The following is a 12,177-nucleotide window of genomic DNA, read 5'->3' as shown; positions in this document are numbered from 1 at the left end:
TGTAACATCTACAATGTACAATGATTTTCATGGATTGGGTGTTGGGGAGGATGTTAAAACCAATGCCGTATGTCCTTTTGTTGGGAAGAAAGGAGCTGACTTTGATTTTGTGGAATCAAGATTGAAGATTCAAGATTCTTCTATTTGTCCCCAAGGGGAAATTTGTCTTGGACACACAGGCAGCCAAATAAAATACACTAACCAAGTACAGACATGACAAGACAGACCCAGACAATACAATACAATCACAATGACACATTAACAACCTGTTCTTTGGTTTGAGTTCAGGAGGTTCACTGGATGATGCTGTGATCTTTGCTGAATCCTGACTGCAACTGTGGTGAAGGATGGTGATTCATCTCGCTCTGTGGTAGACAATCTAGTAGTACTATAGTTCTAACTCTATGGCCTAAACTCACCCCATGAGCTCCTTGCACCGTCCTCATCAGATTGATGCCTTTCCACACGTAGATGTCGCCGTTCAAGGCACCTGAATATGTGACCTCATCCTTTGCACATGCAAGGCAGAGGATGGTTTGGAGGTCCCCTGTTTTGCCAAAAACACCACGCCTTGGTGTGAGAGCATTACCACATAAGCTCCAAAACTGAAAACACAGAAAAGTGAGAGTATGAGGGCTAATAATCCCTGTGTAATCCTGCTCTCTAGCAGTGAACAGACAATTATGTACACAAGCCTTCTGCAGCTATGGGAGAATGAAAATCAGTCAATTTGCTTCTGACAAGTGAAATGAGACAAGACAAAGGTTGCAATGGTTTTTGACCGTTTTGACAGCAGCAAAGACAAAACTCCATGATTCTGAAAATGTTCAAGGTACAAGTGATGAATGTCAAGTTTTCTCAGTAGATAATTGGTCAAGAACTCTTTGCACATTTATTATTTCTCAATGCAGATGATGAACGTAACAACAGGTAGGATATGGACTTCTGTGACATGTGAGAAGTCTAATATGAGTTCTAAATTTGTTTGTAGCACAATAGTTTCTACATGTAAAGAAGTGGACCTGTGGTACACAAAATTCCTACCACTTTTAAATTCAACATACTTTAATGTGAACAGGTCTCAACTCTTTGAGTACAAGTCTGCAATTGCAATTTGATAAGTAGCATAGTATAAATTGAGCTTTGTTTTTGTCTAGGTTTTTTTTTTTTTTTTTTTTTGCCTGAGTGTTTGTTTGGTCTCCTACACCCCCCCGATCCTTTAATTGATTTCCACCAAACTTATTATGTGGATGAAGGTGAACTATGGAATTGCCACAAAAGAATTGTTTATGACAAATATCAAGGTCATTGGATTAAAGTCAAAGTTTTGATTCCCGCACCAATGCACACACACTAATTTACAGCAAACTTGGCCCACATATGTAAGAAGGTTTTCGAACTACCCAAATTGTTTAAGTTAAATCTGCCAAAAGTTAACCATGAGGGTCAAAGTCTTGTCCATCTGTCTGTCTGTTTGTTTGTTGGGATAGTCGTCATGTGGCTGATGTCTACCAAGCTTGGTTTTTGGATGAAAACTGACCACAGAATTGCCTTTAAAAAAAATCATTTTGGCCAGCATCATGGTCCTTGGGGTGGAGGTCCAGGAATTTGATTTGCAAACCAATTTGGTCATAACTTGGCACACATTATGCAGGTGGATTCTGTGTTTGACCTGACGAGGTCAGCCAAGGTGAAGGTTATTGTTGTCAAACGGCAAGGTCATTGGGGATCAAAGGTCACATTTCCACCAGGTAATGAATTGTGTTGTTTATCAGGAGGTTCTATCCTAAACAAGGTGACTACATGCTTATTAATGCCTTGCTTATCCTACCAATCTGCCACAGTACATTCATCTCTTCAAGATCTCTTCAAACCAGACATATGAAATTGACCTTTTCACTTGTGAGAACAACACTCAAAATATCTGGAATGAATTAAGATGTATGGAATTTACATTTTATGCAGTCAGTGCCAAATTGTTGATATCTCCAAAGATTCTCCAATCAATTTACCAGATTAAATCAAATTACCAGGCATGGTAAACTAATATTCTGACTTCGGTTCACTAATAAATTATGCTAAAAAAAATCCTTTCCATATGCAGCATGACACATGCATAGTGACTTTACTAAATATACTGCCTTGTAAGAAGGCAAAGTCAAATTTCTAACATTCTCCTCCATGTGTAGGGATCAGTGCTGTAACCATTTGATCAGCATGCCAGACAGACATGCATACATGCAGGCTCATTATTTATGAACAAGGTCATTGGGATGCACATGCACAGCCTTGTCTGAATTCAGCAAACTGAGAGAGAGAAAGAGAGAAGTGGTGTCTGCATAGAGATGAGATCACAGGGCTCACGGGGTGCGTCTCGAATGCTGAGGGACGGGCGCCGGCATGGGAAACCGAGACACACTTATCACAGGCAGCAGTAGGAAAATGACAGGGTGACTGCTCTTTACCAGCTACAGTTAGAAGAAGGTCATCCCTTCAAATTATGTTTCAGCTGGGCATCAGCAAAATCTGGTTTAGCGATTTTTTTAAGCTATAACCTTGAATTGCAGTGATATTTCTCCAAGGCAATTTTTTTAAAGTGATAGATGTGTGCTGTTTTTGTCAATGTAAGACCAGTTTTATTAATCTGGAGAGTAGCAGTTAGAAAAAGAATAAATGAGCTCCTCAACAGCCTGTCACACCCACATAAACGCCTCTTCTACTGACCGATAGCTCAACTCAACTCAACCTTTATTTCGAAAGCACGTTTAAAATGACAGCAGTCAACCAAAGTGCTGTACAGAATTAAAAAATGGGCACCACATTACCCCAAATCGTAACTAAATGAATTAAAAATAATAAAATTACGACAGGCAATAAAACAGATAAAAGACAAAGTAAAATAAAGAGTAAAAAATAGTAGAAAATAATTTAATGTGATTCAATTTAATTTCATTTTATTTACATAGCGCCAAATCACAATGCCGCCGCCTCAGGTGCAACACATAAGTAAGGTCTAACCTTACCAACCCGTAGAGCAAGCACACAGGCAACAGCGGTAAGGAAAAACTCCCTCTGAAGATACTGAGGAAGAAACCTCAAGCAGACCAGACTCAAAGGGGCGACCCTCTGCTTGGCCCATGCTACCGAAAGACTACAAATCAGGTAAATTTGTCAGCATTAAGCAACAGGAAAAACAGAAGAAATACTAAGGTGAAACAGAGATGTAATCACTCATTTAGGAAGTGCCAGAGAAAAGAAATAGGTTTTTAAAGAGGCTTTAAAAGTCTCTAGGGACAGAGATGATCTAATATTAAAGGGGAGACTATTCCAGAGCCTGGGGGCAGCCGCTGCAAAGGCTCTGTCACCTCTCATCTTTAATCTGGTTTTAGGCAGCTGTTGTTCCTTTAAAGGAGAGACTGATGATCACAGATAGGCATCAGCAGCTTGGATACAGGTCTGACATCAGACATCTGAGGCTTCTGTGTCCCTCAGCAGGACACAATGTCCTAATCCCAACTGTCCGAGCAGAGCACCAAGTGTGGAGTGACAACTTGGACGTTGGAGCTGAGGCATCACGTGTGTCTGAGGTATCGATCTATGGTCTAAGGCGGGTTGAACGGTGTTGTGTGCTAACACTAGGTGAAGCGGGTTCGTGATGAGGGCGGGCGTGATTCTTCTAAGTCCAGCCTGTTGCAGAAGCAGCAAGGATGGATGTGCCGTGACGGAGCAGCCCTCACTGCCAGCAGCTGATAAGGCAGTGTGACATGGGCGCTGTCTAATCCTTTCGCTGTTGAATTACTGTGAGGAGATGTGAATTAAAATCTTTATGTAGGTAGTTTTTTTTATATCTCGGCCTCTATCTCAGGGATCTCAAACCAGTGGCCAACCTCTGTATTATGACTGTCCATCTGTGTTGCACATTTAATCCTCAGCTTTCAAAGCAGTTAGCCTGGCGGTGACAGAGGCAGGTGGTTTGATTCCATTTCAGACAGGAAACTCACAAAGGTGTCCTTGAGCAAGGATCATAATAGCCAGGTTGCTCCCAGTGTGCAGTTGAGCACCTTGCATGGCTGAATGGATGGATGTGAGGCATCACTATAAAGCACTCTGAGTGTCTGCATTGGATGGACAAGCACAAAAAAAAAAAAAGTACAAAATTGTTGTCTGCAAGTTATTTAGCACCAGGTTCTCCACAAACATGCGGTGCGAGGAAGAAGAAGGGTGGCCATATATCCTGCCAGTCCAGTCATGAGCGGCTCAGCTAACCGGGCCCTGGGGATCCGGGGCCCAGCTATCAGGGGCCAACCGAAAATCCACGGCACTTTAGTATTGCTTCGTCTAGGCAGGATTCTGACTTAAAGGCATTCAGTCATAATCCCACAGATGGTAGCTTTGCACCATTGGCTCCTCAGCCAAGTACATACACCAAATGTCTGAATCTGCGGTTCATCTCATACTGAGCAGGATTACTATTGAAACAACATATCATCAGTAGGGTAAAACTAACCTGTCTCATGACGGTTTATGAATTATATTAATATTAATATTTTGGAGCCAGATACCAGTCACAGGTATCACTAAGGAAATGATGTCACAGCACGCGTTCATGTGAGTATCGCCAATACTGTGCTTATCAGAGGGAAAGTCAGGCACAATATGTTAATACTAGCTTCTATTTCAATAAGTTATTTTTTTTTCTTGAACAACTTGCCCTTGATTCAACCAAATCTAATGCGCCTTCAATCAATTTAATCTAAGTTCACAACATTTAATCTGCATTGTCTCAGTCCACCCAGCTGTCAGTAGGAACTGGCCTCAGCTAGGAAAGTAACCGGCACTGGACTGGTGTCTCATCCAGAGGGAGTCGTAGACTCTCATCCGCTTCATGCTAGCGATAAGCACTGACACCAACTGGCCTCGGAGCCTTTATGGGACTTTCTTAGTGGTTAGCACTGTTGCATCACAGCAAAAAGGTCATGTGATTGATTCCCACCTGTGACCTTTCTGTGTGGAGTTTCCATGTTCTCCCCGTGTTTGCGTGGGTTCCTTCTGGGTGCGCTGGCTTCCTCCCACATTTAAAGACATGCAGGTTAGGGAAACTTTAGGGAAACTTTATAATTGTCCAGGTCTCCCTTGTAAAATAGATCTTGATCCAACACGACTAACCTGCTTAAATAAAGGTAAAATTAAAATTTTAATTCTTCCACCTAACGTCTGTCATAAGAGAAGTCATTTCTTTTAACACAGGATGAGCAGATTGTGATTAGCTCAATTACAGTAGTGTTCAGAATAATAGTAGTGCTATGTGACTAAAAAGATTAATCCATGTTTTGAGTATATTTCTTATTGTTACATGGGAAACAAGGTACCAGTAGATTCAGTAGATTCTCACAAATCCAACAAAACCAAGCATTCATGATATGCACACTCTTAAGGCTATGAAATTGGGCTATTAGTAAAAAAAAGTAGAAAAGGGGGTGTTCACAATAATAATAGCATCTGCTGTTGATGCTACAAACTCAAAACTATTATGTTCAAACTGCTTTTTTAGCAATCCTGTGAATCACTAAACTAGTATTTAGTTGTATAACCACAGTTTTTCATGATTTCTTCACATCTGCGAGGCATTAATTTTGTTGGTTTGGAACCAAGATTTTGCAGGTTTAATAGTGTGCTTGGGGTCACTGTCTTGTTGAAACACCCATTTCAAGGGCATGTCCTCTTCAGCATAAGGCAACATGACCTCTTCAAGTATTTTGACATATCCAAACTGATCCATGATACCTGGTATGTGATATATAGGCCCAACACCATAGTAGGAGAAACATGCCCATATCATGATGCTTGCAACACCATGCTTCACTGTCTTCACTGTGAACTGTGGCTTGAATTCAGAGTTTGGGGGTCATCTCACAAACTGTCTGCGGCCCTTGGACCCAAAAAGAACAGTTTTACTCTCATCAGTTCACAAAATATTCCTCCATTTCTCTTTAGGCCAGTTGATGTGTTCTTTGGCAAATTGTAACCTCTTCTGCACGTCTTTTATTTAACAGAGGGACTTTGCAGGGGATTCTTGCAAATAAATTTGCTTCACACAGGCATCTTCTAACTGTCACAGCACTTACAGGTAACTCCAGACTGTCTTTGATCATCCTGGAGCCGATCAGTGGGTGAGCCTTTGCCATTCTGGTTATTCTTCTATCCATTTTGATGGTTGTTTCCATTTTCTTCCACGCATCTCTGGTTTTTTGTCCATTTTAAAGCATTGGAGATCATTGTAGATGAACAGCCTATAATTTTTTGCACCTGCGTATAAGTTTTCCCCTCTCCAATCAACTTTTTAATCAAACTACGCTGTTCTTCTGAACAATGTCTTGAACGTCCCATTTTCCTCAGGTTTTCAAAGAGAAAAGCATGTTCAACAGGTGCTGGCTTCATCCTTAAATACACCTGACACCTGAATCACACCTGTTTGTTCCACAAAAGTGATGAACTCACTGACTGAATGCCACACTACTATTATTGTGAACACCCCTTTTCTACTTTTTTTTTTACTAATAGCCCAATTTCATAGCCTTAAGAGTGTGCATATCATGAATGCTTGGTCTTGTTGGATTTGTGAGAATCTACTGAATCTACTGGTACCTTGTTTCCCATGTAACAATAAGAAATATACTCAAAACCTGGATTAATCTTTTTAGTCACATAGCACTACTATTATTCTGAACACTACTGTACCTCCACTGACAGTCAGAGAAAACCCCTGGCAGAAAAAGGTGCAATGTTTTCACAAATCAGCATCACTGCTTTCACCTCAATCTGATTACAACCCTGTCAGATGACATTCACCCAGAATGTCAGAGTGCAAACTGCTACAATAAGAGCGGTCAACTATTTGTCAGCTCGCTGTTAGAAAAACATGATGGATGGTTGCCGGCCCGCTTATAGTGCTGTCTTTGTTAAAGCTGTTGTCACCAATCCACATGGTGCCAAACCAAAGCTCACCCCTTTGGCAATTTGTGGCATTGTTATCCATCGAGAGAAAATACATACGTACGTGACAGCACACAAACTGCTTCTAAAAAAAAAACAACCTGGCATGTGATGACGTGTGCATGTGGGCTGCAGGAAGCAATGATGAGGTCAGCCACCATCATTCAGAATAAATCACACACCAGCGGTTGCATGATTAGCTAGGAGGCACCCCGGTAGGCTGGAAGGCATTGACAGAGGAAGCCAGTCCTAATCATGGAGGTTGTATTTTCCTCAGCCTACTAGCGAGTGGATTACTGGGGCTAAATCTCCTGGATGCTCTGAGTGCTATAATCGCTGAGCGCGTACAGGGCCGGGGAGCAGATGTCACATGGTCCACAGGGTGAAGGCTTGGGAATTATGTGGGACAATTGCTGGATTGCCTTGGCATCATGAAACCAGAGGGGAGGAAAGGAAAACAAGAAGATGGGAACAGACTAAAAGATGTGGTGCCAGCTGGGGGATGGGTGTAATAACCAGAGGAGAAAGGATTGAAGGAAACGAGTCAATTCTGAGGCCGTACACTGCTGGAAAATCCATGTAGTACACCGAAACCTCGCAATGATATCAAGCATTTTTAAGTGTGCTGTGGCGATGCTACTCAAGAGGCCTGCAGGCACAATTTTCTTTTTTGAGAATGATTCACTCTCCTAAAAACTGTTTTGTTTGTCTGCACCTCCTTGTACTCCTTGTTATTTCCTAATGGGCTCACCAGTCGACGACATATCCCAGGGGAAAGCTCGGGGAAGACACCCTGCATTGAGCTCATTGAAGATTTATGAACACCACTCTACTGTGAAAAAGAAGTAACAGAGATAGCCTTGAATAGGGAGCGAGCACAGTCAATCTCGTCAATGGGTTGAAAAAGCTGAATGAGACAAGCTGAAAAGTGGAACTGGGTACAGCGGCATCATGGCCCTTTATAAAAGATTTTCCTCCCTTTCTATGGTGCAGATTTTCAAATTTCAGAGATGAGGCTGTGAGTCATTTCCTCTCCTACTTATGTTCACAACATAGACTCTGGAATACACTCAATTTGGATAAATCTATTTAAAGGTTTGATATGGGGAAGATAAAGCAGAGAGCAGAGATGACAGCTAAGTAAAGGGAAGAGAAGCATCGGGATTTTAAAAACATCCTGAAAATTATTACATGCATTCAGATATTATGCAAATGAGGGGAGAGCTGACAGTAAGCTGGCAGTGTGTGAAGTGACCCGAACGAGGCTGTACCTTGATATGTTTGACACCACAGCTTACAAGCTTGCTCGGCTGGTACAAATCCCATGATATGTCAAATATCTGTCGGGGGGAAAAATTCAAAGCATTAGTTTATTTTTATACAAATGGCACAATGCTGTGCTTGTATGCAAATCAGCACATTGATCATTAAAGATGTAGTCCCCTTTCTGATTTTGGCAAACTGCATGTTGTTTGAAGCTCAAATGGCACTACTATCCTACATACACTAATGTTGGCATCATGGAGCTGAAAAGAAAAAAACAGCAAGCTTTTAATTGTGACTGAAAGTGCCAAAAATATAACGTCTAACAGAAATACGAAGACAGCGACAGACACAACTCATAAAAGCAGCCTACGAGAGATCCCAGTGCGAAAAGCTACAGATAAAATCTGGGTAAGTTTTACATAAAAGTTTTGATGGATACCTGCTGGACACGTAAGACAACTCACACGTCTGCTGTGTCACATGTCAAGACTAAAGTTATGTTCAGTTGTAACATTTTTACCTAATTTGCCAAAATGAGTCAGTAGAGGCGAAGATCGTGTCATAGCTTTATTTGATGCTTTTTTTTTTTTTTTTTTACGATTTGTAAGTATTTCCACCTTCATGTCGTCTGCAAAATGTCACAGCGCAGTCAGTATATTTCTAACAGGACCCTCTCTCCACCACCACCAAACAAATACTGTACCAGCAATAAAATCAGCCACATTTTTTTATGATATACCACAGAAACAATATAATAATAGATTTAAACATTAAGAAAAGCTTGCCAAATTTGACAACAATTGGACAGCACAGTCTCGTTTGAGGGCGGGCGCTAAAAAGGGTAAAATATGACACATATGATGTATTTTCTCTACTTCTGGGGACAGAAACGCGGCACTTTCTCTGAGTTTTTAGGCAAATTAAGTGGACATGTGTTGCAGTTTGTTTATGACCCAGAGCTCAAACGTGTCGAAGCGGTTGTGCAGGCGAGAGAACACAGCTACTCTGGTTAGCTGTGTAGGCTAACACTTACCGACACAACATCTCCCATTTGTCTCGTCTTCCTTTCTCCACTGGGAAAAAAAAAGCACTTTTCCCAACTGCTTCGGTGATTGCACCCGAAAACAAAACAGTACACCATTTTCCCGTTAGAATTGATGCGGTTAATAGGAAGGGACTAATACCTGGGCGGAGTGTGGGAGTGTCAGTACAAACCATTCGGAGGATAGGGGTTTCAGCGGAAACCATTTTAAACCGCCAGGTCCACTAGGTCAAGGTGACAGCAAGTATGCTTTTAAGTTTACCGAGTCGGGCTGAATGGTTTGTGCTGGAACTCCCACACTCCACCTGGGGATTCTCTGCTGTGTTCATGCCAGCTGTACCGAGGTGTGGTCAAATCCTGCGATATCACATAGGGGTTCATACGAGACTGCGCTGCCCTATTAAAAGGGACCACACCTTTAATGTAATCTTCACAGTGAAGCTCGTCGAGTAAAATTCCATCTCAGCTGAATCAAAATCTAGAGTTTTAATGAGCAGCTTTCACGCGAAGGCAAGAAAACAATGGACAAGATGTAAAAAAAAAAAAAAAGGAAAAGAGAAGAAGTACGTGCGGCACCGGCTGTGATAGAGTGTGGGGGCAGAATGAGAAAACAACAGCTGTCTGTATTTCATCTTTTTAAGATTCCTTTTCATTAGCTGTGCTCTCACTCTCCCTCAGACATGGGCTGGAAAGCTCACAATCAATCAGGCCTAACTTGTTTATGCTCCCTTCAGGCAGGAACTCCATCCTGCATTTGTAGCTAACTGAGGTGGTCGATACTGAGCTCATGCTGGAGACTGGCAAGGAAGAAAGCGCTTACCCTGTCTGTGTGACCGGGAGCAGCTGCCAGAACCTTCCCTCTTCTCCAATCCCACACACAGATTGTGTTTTTTGAGTCCAAGCCCACGGACACTAAACACTGCAAGGAGAGATTGGGGGGGACAAAAAAGTCTCATGTCACACAGAGCATCGATCACTGAACGGCACCCATGCACTAAAGTAATCAAAGCAAGACAACTCATCTGCCTCCACTGTGGCACCGCAAAAATTCAGAGGGGAACGAGCGCCACGGCAGAGAACAGAACAGTTGTCAAGCCCTTGGCACTTCTTGTGAGCACATTTGAGTGGTTTTGCTGAAGGAGCCTCCTATAGCAGAGTGAGTGAGTAAGCAGAAGCAGCAGTGAAGCAGAAGAGAAGAGAACATTGCTTATGGAAATTCAGCCGTGCTCTGCAACCTTCTCTTATACCGTAGAAGATGCACTCTTTTATCCAGTGTTGAATCAATGTTTGTCAGCAGACAAAAGCCTCTGGTGAGGCATCTGCACTGTTTAAACACACTACGTTTTAATGACAAGCAAACAGGCTGTGCATGATGAAACCCAGAGAAACCATGCGGATGCTTTAAGCACATTGTCTTCTTAAGGCACCGCTCATGGAAAATGTCACTAAAGCTAGTGTAAACAAAACATCTGTCTTGAGGGAACAAACTGCCAAACTGGTGCTGTGGAGTAAAGAGACAGGTACAGATGAGGAAAAAATATTACCCCCTATGAAATGTAATGGTTTCTTCTAAATTTTCCAAGGGCTTTTTTAACAGAGCAAGGAATTTTCAGACAACATTTCTAAACATCCTAGTTTTATTGTGGATGCTTACATTATTTTACTTTGCACACAAAACAAAAAATCGGATGCCAACAGTCAACTGTGTGTCCTTTTTGCTGAACACATCCTGCAGTCTGCTGTAGTTTTGACAGGTCTCAGACAGGTCTCCTGAGGAATCACAGCCTCTTTTTCTTTGGCGAATCTCTCGAGCTCCTCTAGATTTGATGGTCTTCTGGCATGGACCCTGATCTTCAGTTCGCTCCACAGATTTTCTATGGGCTTCAAGTCAGGGCTTTGTGCAGGCCAGTCAGTAACATTCACTTTGGTCTTCTGGAGGTAGTTCTTCACTTGGAGCAACGTATGATTTGGGTCGTTGTCGTGTTGGAAGACAAAGTGACGACAGACCCAGTTTTGCTGCTGACTGCTTGAGGTATTCTTTCAAAATAAATTCTTTCACATATTCTTCTTTCTTCATGATTCCATCCTTGAGGAGATGCACTGAAGCATCCCCACAGCATAATACTCCTCCATGACCATAGAGATCTAGTTTTGTCTCATCTCCCCAGAGGACACGCTGCCAGTACGCATAATCTTTCTCCAGGTTGTCCTTACCAGTGTGGTTTGAAGGTGTCTCTTCTGCAAAAATGGAGTTTTTCTTGGTCTGCAGCCTCTCAGTTCATTCCTGTCCAGGGCTCTCGCGATTGCATTCTTTGAGACTACACTTCCTGACTTGGCTAAGTCATTCATTAGTGTCTCGGCAGTTCTGGGGTCTTTAGACAAATCTCTCTTTAGTTTTTTTTCCAGAGTCTTTGAAATATTTCACTTTCTTGTGGCTCTCTTTGAATTTCTTGATGATACTTCTCACTCCAGTTCTTAACACGTGGAAACGCTGTGATAACTCCTCTTGCTTTGTGAGCATCAACAATTCTTCTCAAGTCTAAACTGATTTCTTTTGATGCTTTCTCAACTGACAGCTCAAACCCTTACTGAAGTTTTTTATACTGTGTACATTGGAAGATAACCCTCAGCTTTAACTTGATTTTACAAGCTTTGAACATTATTACAAAGGTAAAGTACATCATTGCACAACAGTGATTTGTGCTGGGGCTAATAATTATGACCCTAGTAGATTTTTGTTTTTGTGAAATAATTTTGTTTGCTTGTGTAAAGTCAAATGATGTAAGCATACACAACAGTTATAATTGAGTTAAAATCCAGGTTATAATTTGCGAGGAACATTATTATTTCAGAAATCAAAGATTCAAACTACTGTA

At 41.8% G+C, this 12,177-nt stretch overlaps 1 protein-coding gene across 5 annotated transcripts in view; it reads right to left on the bottom strand.

Moving 5' to 3' along the window:
* eml5 (EMAP like 5) overlaps positions 1 to 12,177 on the bottom strand; it is a 92,845-nt gene that overhangs the window by 56,355 nt on the left and 24,313 nt on the right. For all 5 annotated transcript variants that reach the window (XM_034160080.1, XM_034160082.1, XM_034160081.1 and 2 more), the window contains exons 3-5: positions 10,122 to 10,220; positions 8,265 to 8,333; positions 420 to 605 (exon numbers count right to left, since the gene is read on the bottom strand). In XM_034160080.1, the coding sequence (XP_034015971.1) occupies positions 420 to 605; positions 8,265 to 8,333; positions 10,122 to 10,220 (354 nt within the window). The remainder of the gene's footprint in view (positions 1 to 419; positions 606 to 8,264; positions 8,334 to 10,121; positions 10,221 to 12,177) is intronic.

The sequence above is a fragment of the Thalassophryne amazonica genome, chromosome 19 (assembly GCF_902500255.1).
Source record: "Thalassophryne amazonica chromosome 19, fThaAma1.1, whole genome shotgun sequence".
Lineage (NCBI taxonomy): Eukaryota > Metazoa > Chordata > Actinopteri > Batrachoidiformes > Batrachoididae > Thalassophryne > Thalassophryne amazonica.
This window is presented reverse-complemented; position numbering and strand designations above follow the sequence as displayed.